Source organism: Geospiza fortis, unplaced genomic scaffold, assembly GCF_000277835.1.
Source record: "Geospiza fortis unplaced genomic scaffold, GeoFor_1.0 scaffold346, whole genome shotgun sequence".
Classification (NCBI taxonomy): Eukaryota; Metazoa; Chordata; class Aves; order Passeriformes; family Thraupidae; genus Geospiza; species Geospiza fortis.
In genome coordinates, this window is record NW_005054361.1 from 3,708,032 (window position 1) to 3,734,413 (window position 26,382).

General features: G+C 38.5%; 1 protein-coding gene across 1 annotated transcript in view; it reads right to left on the reverse strand.

Annotated features, from left to right (window-relative positions):
- Positions 1-14,655: 14,655 nt before the first annotated feature.
- The window catches only part of COL6A6 (collagen type VI alpha 6 chain), a 43,568-nt gene continuing 31,841 nt past the window's right edge, over positions 14,656-26,382 (reverse strand). The window contains 8 exon segments of the mRNA XM_031059387.1: positions 14,656-14,831; positions 15,818-15,901; positions 17,578-17,808; positions 18,015-18,152; positions 18,978-19,649; positions 22,580-22,670; positions 25,282-25,769; positions 25,881-25,892. Of these exon segments, the coding sequence (XP_030915247.1) occupies positions 14,656-14,831; positions 15,818-15,901; positions 17,578-17,808; positions 18,015-18,152; positions 18,978-19,649; positions 22,580-22,670; positions 25,282-25,769; positions 25,881-25,892 (1,892 nt within the window).

Below are 26,382 nucleotides of genomic sequence, written 5' to 3' on the forward strand. Positions count from 1 at the left end.
AAACTGAACAGCAAAGTAATAAAAAATAATCCATACTTAAGTGAATTTACAGTATGCAGCAATTTATATTTGAAGTAGAGTGTACCTATAGTAATTCTACAAAATGCCCTATTAAGAACAATGTAACTACTAATAATTTTGAGCCTTATTTCTTAAAATATAGGGAAAAAATGTAGAAAACACTTCAAAAGAGGTTTTGTGTTCTTATTAGCTGCACTATGGGCACTATTGATTTCATCTCAAACTTTACGAGAGAACCAGTTCACTGGTTTGAGGATTTTGAAGTCATCAGTGACAAGGAACATCTACCTTAACAACAAAACTAATAGAGTTTTTGCAACAGTGGATAGGAGAGATTGCAATGTGGATAACAGCATCCAACTAAGTAGCCAGGCTGCTCAGCTGGTCCATGTGTCCCAGTTCCAAAGACTTCCTATGCTCATGCTCTTTCAGAGTTTCTCTTTTGTGAAAACAGTGCATGAACTGTGTCAGTCTCACTGCCTCACAAGGGAGCCTTTTCCCAGCGTAGCTTCCCTGAACGCTGCTCCTAAAGCAAGATGCAAGAAGCCCATTTATCATCCTTTCATCCATTTTCTTTAAAATAAATAGCAGAGAATGAGAAATAAGATCACAAGAGGAAAGCACATCAGGTGGAAGAATGCAACTCATTTCTGAGAACTCATTTTGTAAAGTGAATCTGCATTCACTCATAGGTAAAAGTAGGTCAGACACATCTACGTGTGAGAAGATGGCTCTGCACCAGAACAGACAAATAGAGGCATTTTACAGTTTTTCTCATGAAACAGAAGCTCCGTACCCATTCATTCTTCATGCAGTCCCTCAAAACAAGAAACTTGATAATAACTACTGGAATGACTTCTACCGCACTCATCTCCATAACAGGTCTCCATAACAGCTTGTTTAACAGAAGAAGATGGCCCATGGCTGTAAATCACAGCTATTTTTTTTTTCTCTTTAGCACCCTGTAGTTCTCCTGAAAACATTCATGGCAACAAATCTCATCAAACATCCAGTGCCCTGTCACTGGAGGATCTCTGGATCTCTGGTGAGAAATATTTTTCAGTGCTTTGAGTAACATACTCTCGTTGTGAAACTCTGAGAGGTAGATGAGGTGGTGGTAACAGAGCTGCAGGAAGCAAAAAAGACCCCCAGATTATTTTGTTCTCTTGCATCTCAGACACAGAGAGTAATATACATAAAAGCTATGTAACACAATGATAAACGACATTCCACACTTGATAGAAGCTCAAAGAAAAATAGGAAGATGGACAAAAACCTGTCCAATGTATACTGAAGTGAAGCACAGAAGAATAAAAATTGTTTGGTTTTGTGAAAAGGTTTTACTAAGATATTTGAAAAATAGAGGTAAATTCTATTAGCACTATTTAAAGCTGGATAAGCTGCAGCAGAGAAAAGAAGTTGCTTTTCCAGCACCACCTAAACAACAGGGGTAGAAATAATCTTGGGTTTGTCCGAGTTCTGGCAGGCTCAGATTCACCTGCACTCTGAACCTCTGGTAAATCTGCTGCAGCCCGAGCCCCCTTGCTGAGTGTGCCTGCAGAGGAAGGACCTGCACTACTGACCTCAGAGTGAGCTTGCAACAGTCTGCCTTGGGGTGTATAGCTGTACCCTGCAATTTCAGCACACAATATTCCCTTTTAAAGCTCCTCTGTGGCACAGTGTGGGCCTACAGTAATTCAAGTTCTGTGGTGAGGCTCAGATACTCATTTGATGCTATTATTACTGCATTATTGCTGAGAGAATTGTTCAGGTTTTATAATGAATGTGATATTTCTGTAGTGAAACACATTTAATCTTGTAATTACTCCAGCCATTATATTACATCTTAAAGCAGAAATTGTGCTGAAGAAAATAATCTGCTGCATCATGAAGAAAAATGTAATTTTAAAAAATCACAGGCTACAGCAAACAACATAACTACAGTAACAATAAGATAATTTATCTAGTACTAGGGAAGGGAGGAGATTACTGACTCACCATTCCAGCCAAATTCAGTGTAGGACAGGGGTTCCATTATTCCATTATCATTTTCTGTACATAACTGGTATAGACACATCTGGGCATGGAACGCCCCAAGTACTGAGTATAGTTAGGGGAAAAAAAGCACACAAAGCAAAACGAAGGAGAGCAGTATTGAAATCAGAACAAATAAAGAGGACACAGTTTTAAATAATGGCTGTGATAAAATTGTCAGCTCAGTGTGAAGCAGTGGAAGAACTGTTGGGGGTGAAGTTAAACAGAAAAGAAGGTCAGAGAAGGGACAAGGAAGAAAATCTGCAGGGCTGAAGCTGCAAGACAATTAGAATTATGAAAGGTCAGAGAAGGACAATGCAAGCTGTATGTCTCATGGAAAAGTAGAAAGAAATAATAAAAAATAATAAGCACAGAAACATAGAGAATATGGGGAAATGACAAAGGAGGAACTCATACTACTTCATTATTGCCAGCAATACCCTTACTAATGGTGTTGAATAAAACATCACTGAAACAAAAGGATACAAGCCTCTAAGAAGACCCATGACCTTTATTGTAAAGAGAAATTTGTGATATATAAAAGATTTGAAGAAACTACATCCAGTTTTAATTGTTGTTTTTCAGTTCATTTTCTCTTGCTTACAAATGGATGAGCAAGCTGAAGCTGCAGATCAGTAAACACCTGGCTCTATGAAGGATTTAACCCCTGTTGAGGAAACACACAGCTCAGAATGTTTGGTTGAATGGAGCCTACCATTACATAGGCAAAGTAGTTCACAGCTTATAAGATCTCTGCTAGGTCGATTTGACAAATAAACAGTACCATTAGTATCAGTAACATAGGAGTAAGATGTACTCACCATCCCAGAAAGCTAAAGAAAGAGAAAAAGAAAGTTTAGTTGAAAAACATTGCATCTAAAGATTTTTGAAACAAAAGCTGAAATCACTGTTGGAACACACAGTGAATTTATTTTCCATAGTTCTACAGATTTTAAATCTTTCAGTGTCTTAGATGCATTACTGCCTTCCACTGCCATGTGTGCTTGCCCCTTTTGGTTTTATTGGAGAATGGAGTAAAAGAACAAGAAAGACCTGGGCCTGCTCCACACCAAACATTTTCATTGAGAGGTTTCTCTCAGATTTTACAAATGTAAGCATACTTCTCACACTGTTTGTCACAGCCACCTCCTAAGGAAATAGGATAGATAGACCAGGAAAAATAATGCCAATTTACCTCATGGTAACTGGAACCACTGGATACCAAGACACTTAACATTTCTAATAAATTATGCTACAGTAACTTCCATAAAATAGAGTAATCTAAACAAGCAAAAAAATACTTTTGCATTCTCAGCCCTAACATCGTTTTTCAAGAACCTGCCTGCTAAGATCATACATTCACAGGAGTGTTGATCACAGAACCAATGTGATATTAATAAATCAGGGAAGAAAGGGATTACTCAGCTTTACAATATCAAAACATATTTGAATGCTCATAGCTGTCTTTGCAGATGTAGGTAACAAGTTCACATGGCTGTAGACAAGAAAAAAAAGCCATACATGAGCAGGAGTACTTAGTGAGGTGGTACATTTTGTGTGTTTTGTGTGTTTGTTTGTAACACAGACTTTGCTTGACATATGTACAGAAAATCAGGCTTGTCCATTCAGTCATTTACTCCCCTAAAAAAATAAAAGAAAAAATTTCAAGTTATGTTCTCTTCATCTCAGTTAATTGCTCAGGTATTTTACTAATCATGGGGGGAAAAAAACAATCAAAGCCGACAGTTACTTGCGTTACACATTTTTATATGTTTTATTTCATGTCTACTATGATTTGGGATATTGAAATTCCACAATAGAACTGAAGGTTTTACTACCTGTTATCTGTTATTTTAATGATATATTTTTATATATAAGTATGTACACACACATATACACATATATGTGCATATACATATAGATATACAATGTTTTTCCCATTTAGGTTGAGAAAACATCTGTTTCTTTGTTTGCAAGGACTGACCTCTAGTACTTGGAAGAATTTTTGAACATGACTGTTGCAATTCATTTCACCTTTAATTCTATTTTGAAGCTGTAAGAAATTCACAGTATATCATCTCTACAAAGAAGTACAGGGAAAATACTACCTTAGCAACAGCTGCAGACTTCCTAGCAATGGTAACAATTAGTGAGTGGAAAATGAACCCAATCTGTCATTTATACCGCGTTGAACTTGCAAAGCTGAAAGTCAAAGAGGAAATAAATATTTCTAAGGTGAGCCGCTTTCATTTGAGACTAAAGATACGTACTGTTGAATTCCCACAATGGCACTTGTAAAGAGTTTGTTAGAAACACATAATTGCAAAATTTATGACGTTACTGACAAGCAAAAATTACAGTAATCCTTCTCTTTTGTGTTAGTTAAAAGGAGAGGCTCAAAGTATGAGTCAGGTACACTTTTGAAACGTGCACAAATCATGCATTTAGATGGTGACTTCTGAAAGTTACATTTATAAGTATACAATTAGCCACCTGCATTCAGAAGTACCTGATTTGTGCTTGCATACAGATGGATTCCCTGCCTCCTTTATTTAATAAAACATTGAAGTTCACGAGGTAATACAGTCATGCAATTTACAATATATGGGCAATACATCATTGGAAGTCATCAGAACACTGCACAAATAACTACTCCAGACCACCACAACAGGAAGAAAATGTTCTGTTTCACTCTTTATTTTCCCTTAAAAATGAAAAAGAACATAGTTTCCAGTAATGGCAAAATATTTGGAGTCTAGGTCTTACCCTGCATCCTGGAGATCCCCTGTCACTCCAACTGCCTTCCAGACCAGCAGGTGTTCTATGAATACACGTTATATATGTGGTATTCAAACATACAGAGGCAATATAAAACTTTTCTTTTCTACTGGAAAATAACAGATTTCTTTCCTCCTTCCCTTATTTGCTACATGCTGAATTAATGGCAAATGAAAAACAAGAAAGAAGAATATGAGGTCTGACATCATTTTCACTCATAAGATATGAACAACCAGGATGGATAACATCAAAGCACCAATTTTCTTCTAGTAGTTCAGCTCATTTTTGTTAACTGAGTTATTCTTCCAATATGTTCAAAGTCCATTTAAAAATATGGTCCTTAAAATAAAATTAGCACATGCTTCAGCAGAGAGCAGCCTGAGCAAGCCAGCCCTTGTCAGTCCCTGTCATAGCAGAGAACATCTGAAGTTACTATTCAGCCATGCAAAAGCTTGTGAAGAAAAGGGAGAAAGAAACACATAAGAAGCCACAAAAAACCAGGACAAAGAACTTAAGGGGAAATAAAAGTGATCATCTCACTGGTCTTAAACCAGCTTATTTCTTCTACAGCAGTTTTTTACCTAAAAGGCAAGAAAGGAAGATGAATTGGAACGCATATAGTAGGATATTCAGAGATGGTCATTGCTTCTGTTTAGTGTGACTTACACAGGGACAGAGTATTAACAGCTTTTGCAAATGAGAGACATAACATTTAAAAATCAAAACAAGTGTGAAATCAGCACATGCAAAGGAGGAATCTATTAAAAAACCCATTAAAGAGTATCAATGATGATGTACTTGTCATTCTGCCTCTATATATTTTTAGTCCGTGTTCTCCTGCAAGTCCCTTGTCCCCAGGTTTACCCTAGGTAGTTGGAAAAAATGCAATTAAAATCCGACAAGAAGTTCTTCTGAAAAAAAACCAAGCTTCTCAAGAAATTATGACAGCATTTTCCCTCTGAAACACAAGGATATGGAATAAAAAAATTAGTCATAGATTTGTGTAAAAAACTCAAAGCAATTTTGCACAGTGACTAGTCAATAATTTTTTACTGGAGAAAAGGAAAATGAGATGCAGCTGTTACTTTACTGCAGCATCATAAGATAACAAAAGACTTGTAACATCTTGTTTCACAGAACTGAAAGTACTCCTCCTTTTAATCTGCCACAATTATCCTGTTGACTAGTGTGTTTTCTCCAAGTAATACTCTCTGTGGCAGAAGTAGGCTGCTTCCAAAGTGTGATTTATCTACTTGTTTACTGAAGCACACACTGATTTCCCATGAGAACAGTGAAGAGCTGTCAGTTCAATTTGTTTAACAAAACTTCTAATTGCTCCCTAATTGCTGTGTAAGCACAAATCTTGGAGAAAATATTAACAGGCAATTTCTGTGCACAGAACATTGAAAATGTCCAGTGATATCAACAAGAACAAGCATCTGGCTGATTTTCTGTATCCATGGGGGAATGTATATCTGTCAGCAAACTGTGGAAACATGAAGTACCTCTTAGTCTTGTTTATCCCATATAAAAATGACAACTTACCAGAAAGCTTTGGGTCAGAGGTCTGCCCACAGTGTCACCAAACCATGGTGTTCAGCAGAAAGCTTTGGGTCACACCTCTGCCCACAGTGCCACCAAATCATGGTGTTCAGCAGAGTGAACCAGGTTTTTCTGTGGTGTTAGCTCTGCATCCACAGAGTATAGATGTTAAGAAGTCTTATTGTTTGAAGCTTAAAGTGTAGTACCAATTACACAGATGAGTCCTATTTATGCAATTTTCATTGTTTTGAGAATTGATTGGGGTTTCATACCTCACATTCAGCCTGAAAAAATATTTCAGTCTTTTGTCTGGCTAAATTATTCCATCAGATTGTGAAAATCAGTTTACTTATTCTGTTTTTAAATTAAATACTAAACCACAATTATACAGAATATTTGAGAATGCCATGAAGGCTGCAGGAAGTGTAAGCATGAATGACAAAAAGGTAAATACACACCTACAAAAATTCCAACTGCTCTTGAAAGCAAGTCCTTACAAAAGCCTCTGTGCCACAGCACTTGCAACAAGAGACACAAACAGACAGGAGACCAAGGAGCAAAGGTAGAAAACCTTTTTAGGATGGGTTTTCACCAAAGAAATAACTAGAATTCCTAGGAACTAAAATTATGATAATTATTAGATTAATAGCATCAATTCATACTTGATAGTTTCTGCATGACCAAATCTGTGACCTTTCATCTTGTTTCCTGTCTTAGCTTACTGTAAGAAAAATTATTGTTATGAAAAACATTCAGACTTCAATCCGCAGCTGGTTACACATCCAGTACCTTATAATTAAACAACATAGCATGCTTTCAGTATATTCATTACTGGAAGACTCTTAATTCCTGGTTTTTCTGTCCTTTTTGACCCTAAAAATCAACATGTACAAAAAAGTTCAGTTGACACACACAAATCATTAATGTGAGGGTTTTTTTCCACTTGTGAATATTAAAAATATTTACCTGAGGTCCTTTGTATCCCTTTTTTCATTACAAGCTGCTGTAACCAGGCTGTTCACAATTGATCTGTTTCTAAATGACAACAAATCTTTTTCTTGTTAAGGCTTTTTTGTGTGACCTAACAGACAGTAATATGTCAGGATCCATTGTATCAAAAACGTTTAACTTTTTCTTTACATCTTCCTCCTATGTGTAACATACTTCCTTGCATTTACAGATGTCAATGAAGATTTCAGAAGGTCTATCTATTCAGTCTGATTTCAGCATTGAGCACTGCAGACACAGAAAGAACTAACAATCCACACAGCAAAAACAATTCAAAGCCAGTAACCCTGAAATTATACAGTGGTAATACTCTTGAAATAAAATCTTGTGTATGGACATTAAAAAATCATTTCATACTGTAGTCACCAGAAAAAACTTGCTAAGCACTAGGCCTGGTGGTGGAAGCTGACACAAATAAATGAAAAAGAAATGTTATCTATCTAACAATACTTACATGCAAGCTATAAATACCCAAAACTTGCAGTTTTATCTGTGCATTATTTGCAACACATATAGCTCTGTGTATCCTTCAGCACTTCTATAAGGACAGAAAGGGTAAGAAAGTTTTATCTGGAAGTGAGGTACCAAGTATTTATTTTAGAGCATTGCACACTCCTGATAAAGACTACTACAACAATCCTATCTGGTTTTTTTCCCTGTCCTACACTGGCCTCTTCTACTGAATGTATACCCCATTTTCAAAACTACCCGCTGGCTATTCATCAGTAGTTTGCTCTTTTTCAGAAGAGTAAAAAGTATTTTATGTCCTATAATAGCTCTTCTGATAGAAATTCTAACAAAAAGAAGTGCAAATAACTTTTTGGTACAAAGTTGTGCTGTGTGCTTGAGAGTTTATTAAAGACATTTCTCACAGGGACAGTTTCATGAAATAGCCATACTATTGTCCTTAAATCCAAACCCTGACCAAGAAAAGATCACTAAGTGTTACTGATACCCAAAGTCACCCTTTTCTCCTTTCTTTCCAGGAACCCCAAGAGATCTCTTAGAGACAAAATATGGTATATTATTTCATTTTTTACCACTCAGCAACTTTGAGGTCAAGAAGGAAAAAGAAAGGAAATAATGTGTTTCTTCTCCTCTAATTCCATCACCCCCATCTTTGCCATTGTTCCTGAAATAATAAACATGTACATGAATTTTTTACATAAACAACCAACCAAACAGAAAAAAATAAAATAATAAAAACACCTAAACACAGGAATTAATGCTTGCAGTTAGATTTCCCATGTGTTTCCTAGGCAAAACCACAAACTGGGCACTGCGATAGATATCTGCACATAGCTTCAAAAAAAGTAACATTAACGTAATACTCACTGACATCTCTGCAAAACTCTCAAAGTCTTCAATTATTGCAAGAGAGAACCCTAAAGTATACTGCATTCACAGATTCAGATTGTCTAGAGTAATACTGTAACCTTTTCCCAACAAATCCTTGCATCCATTAAAAGAAAAATGATGGCAAAAGATAGAAAAACATGTAATAAAAACATTGAAGAATTATTCTAAATCACAATTACACAGGTTTTTCAGAATTTTTGTTTAATCTTTAGACTTCTTTTACCTGGCTATCCCCTGTTACCTTGTCTTCCCTTTGGTCCTGGTGTTTCTCTCTGAGCATCCTCTCTGAGGGGAGTGAAAAGAATGGCCACAGTCAGAAAGCTGAAGAAGCTGGTTTAACCATGCATGTGTAATAGGAAGAGCCAGCTCTATCAAAGTCTAGGTTCATCATGACTTTTTTTCTCTGGTTTGAAGGAAAGTGGAAAACACTTAACTAGCGACCTATTAATCAAACAGTAACTATTTTTTAAAATGTGTTTTGAAGTTAATAAGTGCCCTTAATAAATGGGCATGTTTGTGATTTCAGGAAGGCTGCGTATCTTATATTGCTATACCACTATTTTCCAAAAAAGGTTTTCATCTTCTTTTTAAATTAATATGTGATGAAAATCTTTTTACAGAATATTGAGTGGTCATTTTAATTCCACTAATTTTAGTTGGGGCAAGTCTGTGCTCTGATATTTGACTTATGTGAACTTATTTTAGTTGAGAAGAATCCATTCCTATGAGTTTACTGATAACAGAACACTTACTGCAAGAAAACATTTATTTTGCAGGATTATTAGTATACTATTTACTAAAGATATATGCACACAAACACATATATGTGTATTCAAGTCATTAGGAAACAATTGTCAGTGCAAAGTACTGCAATGCAATATTTCTGAACATAAAGCTGGTAGCTCTTTTAAAACCTCAGCAAGGCTACAGCCAAGCACCTAACTTCCTCACGAGCTCAGGCTCTGCTGATCTAAGGACTCTGGATGAGTTTCCACCACTTCATTACAGATACTGGGGGCAATCTAGGCACAGCTGACATAGGGAGGCAGAACAAGAACAGGTATAAGATAATTGCAACATGGTCGTCAACTACTAGAGCATCTTTTTTGCAAGTGCTGGCAGTTCTGACTTTCAACTTCAATTTTAGTAATTATAGAGTTGCCTCTTGATAGCCCTTCAGACATGTCCTTTCTTGGGGCTGTGGCTGCTAGCATTGCCTTGCCTTGGGAATTCTGTGGCAGCTCAGAGATTTCTTGCCAAAGAAAGTGAAAAGATAAGAGAATCTCAGAACTTAAAGCTGTGGATTAAACTAGATGAGAAAACTAATTAAAGAAGAGGAATTATATGGTATTCCCCTCTTAGATCCTGCTCGAGAACATTGTCCTTCACATCTCTATTACAGTAAACCCTTGACCTCTCTTGCTGTAGATTGCAGTTAATTGGTTTTTCCTGTGTTGTCAGCTATTTCTACAGGTTAGCAATAAATGTCTGGAAAGGTGTAATACACAGACTCTTCAAAGAAGTGTTTTAATTTGAAGACATCAAGCAGTCCCTGGTTTTCACAATCAAATACCATATTTCTCAGATGCAACTTGTATGATCTTCCATTAGACACACTGAAGAACTAAGGCTTTTCTTTTTTTCTTTTTTCTTATTTATTTACTCTTTTTTTTTTTTTTTTTCAGAAAGAAGGAATGAGATTTGGAAGTAAAAAGATTTTCCCTAAGATCTTAAAAACTGCTGACAGACATTCCTGGAACATGAAACATGCACTCACCCAGAAAGAAATCAATCTTGGCAGAAAAGGGTCATACAAAATGCTTCACTACACTACTTGACTCAGGAAACAGTGGATGTACATGGCAAAGGTGTCTGTTGTCCAGAAGGTGCATTCAGGTTTGATGCGAGTTGGACTATGCCAGCTGCCTCTGAAGTCATTGGGATCTCTTGTTTTGCTTCCTGCGAGAGACACAGTGATGTAAAGCTGCTAACAAGCTGTCCTGCACAATTGTTGGAGAGCAGCACTGCCATGAGGCTGCCAAAAAACTTGCCCCAGAGGTTCAGAGACTGTTTGGAAACTTTCTTCTCTCTTCTTTCATCCCCTGAGCAAGGTCAGGTCCCAAGAGCAGAAGACATACCATGCAGGAAAGAGCACATAGAGCACTCTCTGAAGGTAAAACAGTCAGGGAACACTGACCTTGACAAAGCAAAGCCGATACCAATGAGCAGAAGGTGTCACCTAGAAGAACTCGCATCTGCAGAGAAACCTCCTTTGACCAAGGACCCCAGAGCGAAGTTACTCTGTCAAACCAGTTTCTGGGCCCCTGAAAACTCTTGGAGCCTGATAAAACATTAAAAACAGCTTCAGGCACTTGGACAGTTCCTTCACCCGACAGCCCTGACAGAGATCTGGACTATGACTATCCAGGCATGAAATTATCAGCCTTTACAAAACTCTATCAAAGACTCCTACCAGATTTCCACAGTAACTCAAGATTTGCTCAGAGATTTGTCCTAGTTGAGAGGAAGAGGTGAGACAGGTAAGAATGGCTGATGACAACTATAACATAATCCATCTACAGAACTCCAGCTTTATGTAGGGTTTTTAAAAGGGCACAGAGAATCTATTTGGTCTAGAAACAGACCAAAAAATTTGAACATCAAGAAAGTTGGTCCCTTGGAGAGAAGAGCATACTGGAGCAGATTTGCTGGCAGGACTGGTGACTCTGTAGGGGTCCCATGCTGGAGCAGTCTCTTCCCCAAAGGACTGCACTGTGTGGGAGGGACCCCACACTGGAGCAGGAAAGAGTATGAAGAGTGGCTTGGTGGTGACCTGGCTCCAGACATGGTAAACCCACCACCTGTAGGGGTGGCGAATGTTCTGGTGTTTGTTGGTTGGGGTAAAGCTGATTTTCTTCACAATAGCTGGTATGGAGGTCTGCTTTGCCCTTGTGATGAAAACAGTGTTGATAATTCACGGATGTTTTGGTTATCGCAGAGCAGTGCTTGCACAGAGTCAAGGCCTCATCCCGCTGTGCCATCACAAAAGCTGGAGGGGCAGAACAAGTTGGGAGGGGACACCGCTGGAACAGCTGACCCCACTGATCCAAGGGATGCTCTATACCACATGGCAACATGCTCAGCATCTAAAGCTGGGGAAGATCAAAAGTTCAGTGATGCCATTTTTCTTCCCAAGTAAACATTATACAAGAGATAGCTCTGCTTCCTAAGGATGGTTGAACTGCCTGCCCATGGGAAGTGGTGAATGAATTTCATGTTTTGCTTTTGCTTTAACTATTAAATTTCCTTTGTCTCAACCCTTGAGTTCTCTCCCTTTTACATTCCCAATTCTCTTCCTTGGCTGCGTGGGCCTTAGGTACTGCTGGGGTTAAACCATGGCAATCCTTTCTAGCTGCTGGGACTAGTGTACAATGGGTTTGTCTTTGCCTGAGGTAGGAATAACCCGGACAGTTCTCCTCAGCACATTTTTATTTGCACTACAGGAATTCTATCCCCATCTAGAGTATATAAATTTTTGAATGGTCAAGGCCAGTCTGATTCCCAGATGGCCTTCACTAAATGCCAAATGCCAGTATTTGAAAATCCCACCATCACTGCTCTCAGTGTCATCTTTAATAGTCCATTACACTGTTTGATTTTTCCAGAGGCATGATCAAGAATGTGATACACCCACTCAAATGCCATGTTCTTTGTCCCAAGTGTCTACGAGATTGTTTAGGAAATGAGTTCCAAGGATTCATTTCTTTCTGGAGCACTCTGTCTCATAAGACTTGCTTTTCAAGGCTCAGGATGGGCAGTGGCATGGAGCACAGGGTATGTTTCCAGCCATCTGGTGGTTGCTACCACCATTTTAAGCACATGGCTCTTGCCATCACACATTTGCAGGAGTGTGATATAGTCAATCTGCCACGCGTCCTCATACTTACATTTCAGTCACTGTCCTCTGTACCAAAGAGGTTTCAACAGCCTGGTTTGCTTAATTGCAGTGCATTTTTCACATCCATGGATAATGTCTCTGTCTAAGTCCACTCCTCAGCCATGAGCCCACCTATATGCTGCATCTCTTCCTTGGTGGCCCAAGGTATCATGGCTCCACTGAGATAGTAATAACTCATGTTTACATTTTCAATCCAAATCCACCTGCACCACTTCAGTCTTGGCAGCTGCTGGTTATTTTTATGTACTTCAGTGGCCTGACTCTTGCATAACATGAGCATCTACGTGATATACCTCCACAATCAGATTCTCCACAGAGGCAGCGATGTTTTACCACAATGTGGCAGCCCTGATGGGCTTAGCCCTTTGCTGCCAGTCATCCTGCTTCCATTGCTGTAGCCAGGACCACAGGGCACTTGCTAGCATCCAGAAATCAATATAAAATGTTGACTACTTTTCCTACTCAACAGCAGTACTCAACTAAAGCCAGCTGGATGGCTTTGGCCTCTGCAAATTGACTCGATTCAACTTCTCCTTTAGTAGTTTCTGTGGCTTGTAGAAGGGGACTCCAAACAGTGGCTTTCCATATCTGATGCCTTCCCACACGATGGCAGGATCCAGCAGTAAACAAGGCACATTGCTTCTTGCATTCTGCTGATTTATTATTTAGTGGGGTATTATCAGCATGTGCTACCTCCTCCTCAGGTGACATTCCAAAATCTTTGCCTTCTGGCCAGCTCATGATCACTCCCAAGATTCCTGAATGACTGGGGTTTCTTGTTTGAACTCATTACATGATCAGTGTGATCCACTTACTCCATGTAGCATTAGCTGCATGATGTGCAGAGGAACATCCAATCCAACACAGGTAACAAGGATGCCAGGAGAAGCACCTAAAAATCTGGATCTCCTGTGCAGGTCCCGTCACTCTATTTTGTTTTATGGCAAAACTGGCTTTCAAAAGGATTTTGACTATTTCCTTCCCTTTCTCAAAACCTTTTTTTTTGCTGTATTGCCCTACACAATGGTATCATCAATGTATTGCAGGTGTTCTGGATCTTCACCCCGTTCCAGTGTAGTCTGGATCAGTCCATGGCAGTAGGGCTTTGTTCCCACCCTGCGGCAGTTGATTTCAGGTGTACAATGATCCCTCCAAACAGAAGCCAAATGTGCCCTGCACTCTGCCACCAAAGGGGCTGAGGAAAAGGCATTGGCAGTGTTAAGTGTGGCACAGCACTTGGCTGCCTTTGACTGCAGTTCATATGGAAGTTCAGCATGTCTGGTCCAGTGTCACTGAGCAGTGGCACCAGAATTACTTCATTCATAAAATTCCCTGCTGATTTCCTCTACAAGTGGACAAGACCTTCCTTCCATAGAGTCAGTTTTATAACCAGCCCTGCCATTTTGCTCACTGTTTTGTATGTGATTCCTCTGAATCAGCAAAGTCTATATTTTCAAAGGCAAATTTAAAATTTTATTTAAGGAAAGCTGGCACATATTATTTATATCCAGTGGCATCTATCTTCATACATGGAATATACGTCATTATTTCCCTTTTTTTCTTCAGTAAGTGTTGCAGACATTTCTTTTATGAAAAATCCTTTCTTAGGATTTTTCCTGCAAGCTGAGAAGTTTCAGCAACGAGATGTAAACAATAGGTTATCTGCTGCTGTGGAATGCAACAGGTCCATCTGGATTGGCCCATCTTGGATGTTTATAATTAATGGCCAATCAAGGACCAAGCTCTCTCGGACAGAGTCCGAGACAGCTGCCTTTGTTATCATTCTTTCTATTCTGTTCTTAGCTTAGCTAGCTTCTGGAAACCTTTCCTTCCTTTTCTTTTACTATAGTTATAATGTAATATATATATATATCATAAAATAATAAATCAAGTCTTCTGAACATGGAGTCAACGTTCTTGTCTCTTCCCCAAATCAAGAACCCTTATGACCACTGTCACAAGTAAGAGACAATTTCTGCATAATTTTTGCAGTTTTGCTTCCAGTTCAATCTTTTTTTTTTTTTCCAAGGGAGCATATAGAAAGATGCTGCTAGATCAATTCTTGTATCTTGTAAGTGAATCCACAGAAGAACAAAATGCCAGGTAAGTACAGCTACCTCTGCAGAATGGCCTGTCGTGACAAAATTAAATGCACCATGACTTCTACAGCAATAAAATGGGCAACAACAGAATTTGGGTAAGTCGTCAGAGTATGAAAGCTCAGCTAAGTCCTACCCTTCTGCAGGGCACTGCATTTACTATCCTCAATCAGATGTCCTCAGGATTTTTTCTTTCACTTGAGAGCAGCCATGAAAATCTAATGCTCTAAAATAAAAGCACTTGTCTAATATCTGGTAACAAGGACAGGGGACCAATTCTTATTTACCAATAGGAAGCCACACCATGAGAATACACTTACATCTGCTTTAAGAACTAACAGCAGAAGTAAATAATTTGAGAATGATTGATTTTATTCACACATTGGATTACTCATTAAAAAAAAAAGAAAACAAAAAAAGAAGCCAAGAATGATGCTATGGTAATACATCTTTTAAACCCTTTAAGAGAATTAAGTTCTACGAATTCTGTCATTTGAGATCTAAATGCTTTCTGGTATTTTCTACAAGCAGGATAAATGTAAGCAAACATATCAAAACATTTTGATGTCAGTGTCTTGCATCTAATACTATTTCATGTAAATCTCTGAGGCACTGCTTTGTTTGATGCAGTATATTCAGAAAGTGCACATTTTGGTACTTATGGAAGAAAGTCAGGTTTCAACACTTTTATGCCTTTCAAGTGCACCGTTGGCTAACAAGAGTTTCTCAATATTCAACATGTTAGATCAGTGGAGAAATAGCTAAGTTTTATTTTCACAATTACATCACCAGATAATAATTTTATAATCAAGTATTTCTTTCAACTGAAACATGGGAGCTGAGTGGGTATGTAAAGCTTCCTCTTTGAATGCCTTTTTCACATCAACCTGATAGTGTTTAACTGAAGAGTTAATTTAAGTATCTCTGCACTAGGAGGATTCTATACACAAGAATCCACATTCTTCTTGCGTTTCAAATCTATTTTTATTGCCTCCACAGCCCCCATACCAGAACTGACCACACATTTTCTGCTCTTTGTTGTAGTACCACTTCAAAATGTAATTCTGACATTCTCCACTATCTTGAACAAGGTCACATGCATCTGGAAAAGGGAAATAAAAGACAGATTTAATGAAAATAAAATCCACCCTTCTCAGCATTGTAAATTCAAGGAAAAATAATGTTCAGTGCAAACTGTCAGACAAAAGGAGTAGCCAATGTTCAAGGTCTTACACAGATTCACTAAGTATTCATCTATAACTCCACAGTGACAGTGTGAAAACCCTCTTTTTATGACTGCTTTGCCCAGAAAGAATGTCTGAAACTAGATTTTTCATTGCCATAACAGAAGGACTCCTAAAAGGTGTATAGTTTTCTAACAAAAAGTTTTTTTAATGATTGTAAAATAATTACACCTGGTCCATAGAAACTAGGAGAATAAACTTTTTCATAATTCCTCTTTTCTATATTCCAACTTCTTATACTGGTATCCATCAATAAAATTTCATAAATTAGTATACATAGGTTGTTAAACTATCCATGGTAGTCTCTTAGCCAAATCCAAGAGTATTACAGATTTAAATAGCATAAATCAGCAAAGTAGGTGAGAGAAGCATACTTAGTAGCATTCTGGTATTCGGTTAGAACAGCTCTAATGATCTTTCACCAATGTAAACTCAGAGTTACTCAAAAGAAGACAGAAAGGCAGCTCTAGACTTTTTTGTCAGTACAATATTAAAGAGGAAGAACTGAGAAATGAAGAAATACAATGATGCAACTTAAAGATTTAAAATTACATAACCTTCTCCTAAGCAACTGAAAAGCAAAAAATCTCAAGAAAGAGATGAGCACAAAGTACATCTCTCAAAGGCAAGTTCTGGAACTGGGCTACCTATTTTTAGAAGTAAACTGTTGGGTCACTAATCAAAATATAGGATTGGAGAAGGCAGTTCATACTGCTCTCATAAGTGGCTTAGGTAGTTTCTTACTTAAATGCAGTGACCATGACTACTTCATCAAAGGAAATATTTTATTAGTAAATTATAAACAGTAACAAAACTTCCTGATACTGATCCTCTCTCATCATGAATGAGGCTACAATTTCAGAGCCATTCTTGAGTGGAGAGGGATGAAAAGTGAAGGGATAACATCTGTAGAAATGAACTACCACATCCAAATCTATGCAGACACCTTTTCATTTATTTTCACATAAATTCTCTCTAAATGTAGTTTAAACATAAAATTCACTTAATAGTGTTACAAGAACGTTGGTGCCAAATAATCTCACAATCAGCTTCACATGCCTATATCTAATGGCAAATCTGCAATGAAAAATGCATCATTAGGAAATACAGTTAAAAACATGAAGAACATATAGTTTGATACCTCTGCTGATTGATCCTGTTCTTCCTACAGGAACAGACTGTAGCAGAAATATAATTAGTTCCTCCATGTTGAGCTAAATTAGCAGCAGGAGTAACTCACTAATTACAGAGCATCTTGGGGATTTTAAAATTATCAGCTATATTAGTAAGGGGGATTAGAACCTTATATGATATTATTACAAAAAGTTATAAGTCAAAACTGAAGTTATAATGACACCTGTAGTTCAGTCTTTAACTACTATATAAGTTTGGATTAAATACTAACATATGATGACTTAAACCTTTGGAAAAATGTAGCTGGAAATTCCTCATCTTGTAAAAATTTTCAATTGGGTCCTTCACAGTTCAGTCTTTTTACTAAATTAAAAAAGATTTTCATATTCTAAAATCATACCATAATCATTACAGCCACCTCTAGTTTCTGCTGTTGTCTCTAAGTTTTTCTTGTTCTTCTCCTGAGCTTTTCCACACTCTTGAGGCTTTTCCCTTTTAGCATTTTCGTCTGTGAAATACTCATTCTCCTCATAATCATCTCTCATTTCTGGCACCGTGTATACAGGTTCTTTGGTGTTCTCTTTCATATTCTTCATGACTCTACTTTCATTTTTTTCCATGTCTTCTAAAACTTGACTGGAACCACTTTCAGCCATTCCAGGAAGCCATTCCATTCCAAGGAGAGAGGGGAGGAAAAATTTAAGCACCAATATGACCTTAGAAAATGCATCTGGTTCATTCCTTCTGAAAAACATGAAAAAAAAACTTTTGACCCCAATCCTATTTCTGTTATAACTACTTTGAATGTAAAAACTAACCCAAAGGGATACAGCTTACATTCAGAGGTATGCACTCAAGAAGTTAAATAGGCAATTTCCAACCTTTCAGTCATGGATGCTTCCTGTTGTATGTCTCCCCGATCTAAGTTTTCACACTCTTCTTGAAGTTCAGGTGAAGGATAACTGTTGATTTCTTCTGTGAGAAAGCACAGGTGGTAGGAGTGAGTTTCAAAGTCCTTGAAAGTAGGATTAATAAAAACCACCACATGGCTGTTTTTGTGAACTAGAGCTTACATCTTTCAATAAGTAACACACTATATCCAGAGTGACTGACACTATGCCCAGAAAAATTAAAAATATTATAGAGATCAGATAGATGAGAATGACTCTTGAACCTATCTTTTATATTTTGTCTTACTCTTTAATACACTATTTATCCTTCCATAGAAACTTTGACATCTCCAAGCATATGCTTATGATGAGGATTTAAAATAAGTGGCAATTTCCTTTTTGCTATTCTCTTGTTTCCATGTCAAAGCATCTAAGACTAAGCATCTTCATGGATGTGTCTTGAAAAGTAAGTCCTGTCTCTTCTCTGTAGAGAGGTTAAGGTCAAATGTGCAAAATATTTATCTTGTACCTGCCCCAAAGCCTAAATAGGTATAAACAGCTCAGTAGATCTGGACTTGCCAATGGTCTGAGGAGAAATGTGGGCCTAAATCAGGAACATGCCAGTGTTCTCTTACCTGAAGAATGATCTGTCTTTACTGAAAGTGAAGTACTCAAAGCTACACATTAAATAAGAAGTTAGGGAAAAAGACTTCTTTAGAATAGAATGCTGTTCTGTCATTACTGGCACTTTTATTAATGTCCAGCATCTGAGGTAAACTAATCATGAATGATTAGCAGCAAAGTTATGACCAGGAACTGAATAATAGCACATATGCACTGACTACACTTTTCTACACAACATTTATCTTTTTTTCCACAAGTGAAGCAAATGCTGCTGTGTGATACTTACGTTGTAGAAGATTTAGGAATGCCCTGCTAAACCTCGAAGCATACGCCATCTCCAGGGTGGAAAACCCGCCCAATGTCACTGAGTGCTGATCTGTGGGGGAGCTTGACAGTTCCATCACCTGATTGTCATTCACATCACTGCCAAGTGCAAGAGTGAATAAGGTGAACCCTTGGCACTTGGCTCCGAGTGAGATCTCTCTCAGCCTTTCTCTGTCCCATGTGCTTGTTTTGCTTCCAACTATTGTAAATATGACCCTGTGTTTTCTTTGTCTGGGGGCTTTAAAGAATACATTTTCAACTGTCCACTGCAGAGCAGAAGCAATGGCTGATGGCCCTTCCAGCTGGTGAACAGACTCTTGGATGTGTTTCTTCATCAAATCTTTATTGCTGTATGTGACTAGGTCAAACTCCAAGGCCACAGGTGTCTGGTTTCTGTCAGGCAGGAAGCCCCTGGGAGCCTGCTGCACCAGTGCCACTCTGATGCCTCCATATGATTCATTTGGCTGAGAGGAAACGACAAACTGATCCACCATGTTGCTCACAAAGTCTTTAGCTCTCTGAAACTCTTCCATGCTAATGCTGCGAGAGCTGTCCATGATGTAAGTTATATCCATATCCATCTGAACCAGGGGAGAAAAAGGCACCTCACAGTTGGTTCTTGGATTGCATTTATCTAAAGAGGAAGACCCAATAGGCAGTGAACTATTTAACAATACAACAAAAGCAATGATTTATAAAAAATTCACACAGTCCTGTAGATCTGTATTAGGTTTGTATGGCCAAGTTTTGGTAGTGGGGGGCACTGCAGGGGTGGCTTCTGTAAAAAGCTGATTGAAGCTTCCCCCATGTCCAGCAGAGCCAATGCCAGCTAGCTCCAAGAGATATGCTACTGGTCAAGCCGATTAGAAATGGTGGACATGCCTCTGTGACAGCATCTTTAAGAAGAAGACAAAAAATGTTATTGTGCAGATTTAATTGCGGCCATAGAAAAACAGAGCGAAAATATGCGAAAGAAACAACCATGCAGACACTAAGGTTAGTGGAGAAGGAGGGGAGGCTCCCAGTACTGGAGCAGAGATTCCCTTGCAGCCCCCAGTGAAGACTATGCTCAGGCAGCTGTGCCCCTGCAGCCCATGGAGATCCACGGGGATGCAGAGATCTAATCACAGTTTGTGGATGAACCCCACGCTAGAGCAGGTGGATGCCTGAGAGGAGGCTGTGAACCTGTGGGAGGCCCATGCTGGAGTAGGCTCCTGGCAGGGACCTGCAGACCCATGGAGAGAGGAGCCCAGGCTGCAGCAGGTTTTCTGGCAATACTTGTGACCCTGTGCCTGAAGGACTGGACGCCATGGAAGAGTGACCCATTCTGCAGCAGTTTGGAGAGGACTGGGGCCCGTGGGATGAATTCACATTGCACCAGTTTGCAGAGAACTGTTACTCCTGGGATGGACTCCTGTTGGAGAAGTTCATGAAGAACTATCTCCCATGGGTGGGACCCCATTCTCTCCCTGAGCAGTGGCAGAAACAATGTGTGATGAACTGACCATAACCCCCATTTCCCATCTCCATATGCTGCTGGTAGGGAGATGGTAGAGCTGAGAAGGAGGGAGTGGGGGGAAAGGTGGTTTTAAGGTCTAATTTTACTTTTTGTTAGCCTACTTTTTGTTTTGTTAGTAATAAATTCAATTAATATTTGTAATTCAAGTTTGTTCTGCCCATGGCAGGATTTGATGAGTGATCTCTCTGTCTTTATCTCCTTATCCCCTGCCCAGCTGTGAAGGGAGTGTCTGGTATCCAGACAGGGTCAACCCACTACAAAAGCTTTTTTTATTTTTCCTAAACTTTGATCTAAAAAAAGAAAAACAAACAAAAACCCCAAACAACCAACCAAAAACAAACAAACAAACAAAACAAACAAAAAAACCTCTAATCAATTTGGGAGCTGCAGCAGGATTTCTACAACCCTCCTCTCTTCCACAGAGAATTGGTCCATAAAGAGATAACTTAGAGGCTGAAAGGCCCAGCAAGGGGTTATGTCTGGCTCCAAAAGCACTCAGACCTCAGCTAAGAATCAACAACTTAGTCTGGAGAGCAGATGTGGGAAGAGATAAAGGAAATATTCTTGACCGAAAGACACTGTTTAACAAACTATAAAAGACACAGAGTTATCACAGAGGCAGAGAAGCCTTCTACAAACACACCCTGAAACTGTGGGAGACCTCTCTCTCCCCAGAGCCTGGATGCAGGTTCTGTGGTTACTTCCTTGGGGATTGAGGGAAAGGATCTCGATGTGTATGTGCCCCACCAGCTATTGGATGGTAAGATACATTGAACCCATTGAAGTTATATTATTTCTTCATTAGCTGTAACATTAATAGGTATCTTTAACTTCATGCTGTATATATCTACTAGCAGTTTCTCTTTTTATCCTTATTCCTGTGTAGTATTAGTTTGGTTTAAGTCTTATGTCTCTTAGTTTTCCATCTATTAATTAAATAATTCATTCTATAATAGACCAAATCAGCCATTATTAAAGAACTTGTGAATGAGAGGGGTTTTGGGGTGCTGGCCACCTCAATAAAGCTATTGCCTGCTGCCAGAGGCCTGGGCAAAAGGCAAGGACTTTTCTAAACCCCTACTTCCATTTTTAACAGGAGCTTGAAATATTTTTGTTCTAGTAAGGAACAACAGATGAGCCTTGCTGAAGAAGGTTTTGAGGTACCAGGGGAAATTGTTCATGCATGAGAGCAGAAAAACATTCATAAGAAAAAATTTCATAGATAACAGTTCCCTGGAGAAATCTTCTTCTGTTGACATCTGAACATTGTAAAGGACACAGAATCAAACTCTATTTTTTCGTCTCAGATCATTGTTCAACATTTTGACATATTATCATTTGGTAGCTTCTCCCCCTCTCACAGCATAGAATTTACAGCAAATGAGCCTGCCTTCCCAAAATCTTATTGCTATTTTAAGTGCATTTCTGTTAATGAGGAAATGCTAAACACAAAAATCCATTTCACATGGCTGAGACAGAAATTAATTAAACAGCTTTTGTGATTTTGAGATTCTATTTCTTACCATCCACTGAAGAGGAAGTTAAAATTGTAACTTCTCAGCAGTGGTATTCTGTAACCACAAAATGATCTGTCACAGAGGGTAAGAAGGCCCAGTTGCAGAAGGGTTCAACTGGCTGGAATGTCAGAGACAGAAAAAGGAGTAAAGTTTCCTCTGTAAAGGAGTGAAGTTTCTCTTGGAAATTATAAGAAACAGCCATAGCACTGTCTTGTAGCCATCCTGGAATGGGAAAGCTCAGACATCCCTATTGCCTGCAGAGCTGGGCTGAGTTGCTCCATGCAACCAACCATACAGTTCTCAGCACATCTCTACAAACTCCTTGTAGAGCCATTTATGGCAGTAGGATTCTGACCAGTGCATTCTTCATTAATATTTTTCTTTCATATTTAAGCACAGGTGTGTTTAAAGTGTACCAGAAAAATTCCCCACCACCACATTGCAAAAAAAAAAAAAAAAAAAGCTGTAGAATTTGTTATTGAAATGGTAAATAGACCAATACAACAGATGCAGTTTGAAAAATCTTACCAAAGCACAGTGTACAATATGTGATGCTCTCCAAATTTTCATCTTGTTGTCTTTCCCAAACAAATAACTGAAATCTTCTTGTGTCATCAATCTGTGTTTTAAAGCAGACACAAAAGCAACATTAAGAAGAAAGGCAAAATAAATGAAGACTCTCTTTTTTCTTTTTTTTCTGCCAGGGAAGAATCATCACTTTTTTCTTTTCTTAATAGGGTGCTATTTTTCTACAGAGAAAAGGGCATGATATCTCAGCTTTTTCTGGGACAAAGAGTGAATATGATTTCTAGGAGGGAAAATTCTAGCATTAGAAAGTTCTAGCATGAGAGTGACCTATGTGCTTCCTGAGGATATATGAAGAAAGACAATCTTTCACAGTGGAAGATTGTTGCAGTGCGTTTTCTTTATTTGGCATGTTCACTGTTTAATTTGTAGTTTTGCAATCCCTCTGTATTGTCCTCCCCCTGTTTTTGGAGTGGCACAAGCCTCCCATTTTGTATCTTACATTTCTAATATTTGACTTTCTCCCTCATTGTTATTCAGTTCAGTTAAGTGCCAGTTTCTTTGTCTGTTACCTAGCTACTCCCTGCCAAGTTTCAAACCCCCTCCCCTTCCCAGTTGTTAATCTCTTTCCCCAGAACCTTCCTTACTCCTCTTTCCATTAAAGGTCAATCCCTCCCCAAACCTGCCCTTCCCTTTAGAAACTCCCCTGCCAGTTTTGTATCCTTTGAAACCCCATTAGTTTACTTAAACTGTTTTCCTCCCTTGAAATCCTTCCTTGGTTTACACATTGTATTCCCTGCCTTGTGTTCCACCCCCAGTTCTCCCGATTAGTTAAAGACTGTATCCTTCCCTGAGACCTCCCACCATTTATAAACTATTGTCTGCCCTCAGTTCAGGGTCCTGGGATCCCGGACTCGGGGAGTTTTACTATCGAATAAAGTTACCCCAGTTCCACCCCAGGGCCCGTGCTGCTGCCCTTTTGTTCCTGTGCCCAACCTCCATTGGGAGTTGGGATTCTGCAGAGCTTGAACGGGGGCTCTGTCACCCCCCTGTTACCACCCAGCTGGGACTTAGTGCCCCGCGACAGAAGATTTGACCACAGAAATGCTTGAGGAACTCTGAATATGCTCCAACATTCTACAATTTCACTGACCACCCCTCAACCCCATCCAGATGTGATCCAATGGAAAAGCATTTCCTTGTGGACTAAAATAAAAATGGCTCTAAAATATCACAGTATTGCAGGTAATTAACATATATGAATAAGCTATAATGGTAAGCAAATAAATAATTATTTCTTTGCATTAAACTTTGGCTTTGTGTGTTACAGACCACACAATTAATTTCTGATTAACATCTGTAAAGAATGTTACAGATAGAACTCTTCAAGGGAATTAGAATTGGCAATGGCTGCATGTGGTCTCTAAACTGAAGCTCCTGAAGCAAAGTAAAGCCAGTAAGTATCTGTGGCTACAGACTGGCAGGATTATAGAGATTACACCACCTCTCAACTGCAAGGGCAGAACTCCATCTGAAAGGAAAAGGGCAGTTGTATTTACTTGGGGGTGGTGGTGAGGTTGGTTGCCTTGCCATCACTGTAAACTTAAAGGAGTGCTGGGAAGTGAATTTTTTGCCCTTCCCCTGCTAAGCAGCTCTTTTAAACTCTTCTACTCTGAAGACAGATTTATGTAAAGTCACCAGATGTCATCACATGCATTCAGAGTTGTAATCTGCTTATACTAAGTAAAGAAAATACTGATTCTTGCTCCGGTTTATCCTGTGGAACAACCCAGGCAATAAACCATAAGTTTCCTTCTCATGTGTCAGCAGAAATTTTTCATTCTGCTAAATTATCATTTAGTCAGAAAAATACATGAATCAACTAATAAATATGAGGCTGCATGAGAATAAATGTGGCATAAATAATAAAGGACTGACTTAGATGTTGCTAGATCAGAACTTAAACTCCAAGTTTTGCACTTTTTATCACACAAAAGTAAACATATTTCCTTTTAGAAAGACAATTTTGAAGAAACAGCAGCTGGAATGAATTTTACTTTGAAAAAGTTAAAACTGAGCACAGATGATATTAAAACAAATTCAAAAGACAGAGAACATGCAATCTATATTATGAAACCTTAAACAAATACAGAATTACTTTCCTTTTGTACCTTTTAAAATGGACTGTTAATTTTTTTTACTATCTTTTAGATGAACTCATATTTTAAAACAAAATTTCATAATTTTCTCCTGTACAAATGGCAATAAAGATATCAAGAGGGGATTTGCTAATTTAATTTGCTTTTGAAAAAACAGAAGGCATGCTTGAAGCCTTCTACTAACTTTTCTAGAAACTAGGGCCAGAGTTTGTTAGTTAAATTTTTATTACTTGTTAGAACTTCAGAAATATAAAGGCATAGGTAAAAAAGTGAAATTAACAAAACATTATCGAAATTCTCTGGTTTTCCCTAAAATCACAAGACATTAATAATTCATGTTCAGAGAAAGGCCAGATGGTGATCACTATGGTCCAGTGAATCACTGCTGCTTTGTTAAAAAAGGTACATTAACCTTTAATGTACCCCTTTCTAGTAAGGGATTGGACAGTTCCTGTAGGACTTAGGCTTGAGAACAGGATTCACTCAAATCCTAGCAGATACTCAGCAAGTGGATGACTGACTCAGTTTTCAATAGGCTCTACTTACAGAGAAAGCACGTCTGACATTTGGCACCTCACTGAAGGCAATAACCACTGGAGTGATATCCAAGGCACTCAACTCAAGCACAGCTGTGCTGATGGCAACATCATCCTGCGATGGACCGTTGGCAAAAAATAGGGCAACTTTTCTTGTGAGGATGCCCTGACGAACACGTTTGAAGACATTTCTTGCAACAAATCTCATGGCTGCTCCAATATTTCGTTTTCCACTGGATCTCGCTAGTGGAATTCTTTGGATGGCTTGTAGCAGCAAGTTGTTCTTTTGGTATTCAGAGAATCGGATGAGGTAGTGCATGTTGGTATTGAAAGAAACAACAGACACACGAGCACCTGTTGGGCAATTGCTTTCACTGATCTTAATGGTCTTCAGCAATAACATAACAATGTTCCTCATTCTTTCAAATGCAGCTGGTGTAACATCATCAGACATATCCAAGGCAAAAACCACTTCAGTTGGATAAGCTGGGCATGTGTCTGTATATCGAAGCAGAAAAGTTACATGAGAACTTTTTCACAACTCAAACGTTGTTAGTTTCTTCTTAAAATCTATAAAAGAATTGATATTCAGAGACCAGATGGGCTTACCTGATGAGCATGCTGGAAGGAAGAGAGGGAGAGCAATTAAATTATTTAGGACTAATATGCATTAAAATAGTAACTTATTCACTAGCTTTCAATGAGGAGCCTGGCCAAAGTTCAGACAACTGACAGTCTGTCAGTGCAAGACTACATTCCTCTTTTACAATCAAATAGCCAAAATAGTGCAGTTTTACTGGATAAGAATTTTTAAAATTGTCCTGGGCTCTGCTGACCACATATATCTGAGAATGAACACACCTAATCTGGGGGACAGCTGATACACAAACACTGTCTTTTCTCAGAGAGCACCCCAAAGGGTGTTGGCATAATGCCAAAGATTTGTTTAATCTTTAATGAGGAAGATATATTTGTTAGAATTTTTGTTATAAACAGATAGGAAAAATAAGCAAAAAGCATAAGTCTGCTTCATACACCTGCTGAAACCCCTTACAACTAACAACTACCAGTCAAACTGAACCCAGATAAAAACTACCAGTTTTTTAGGGTT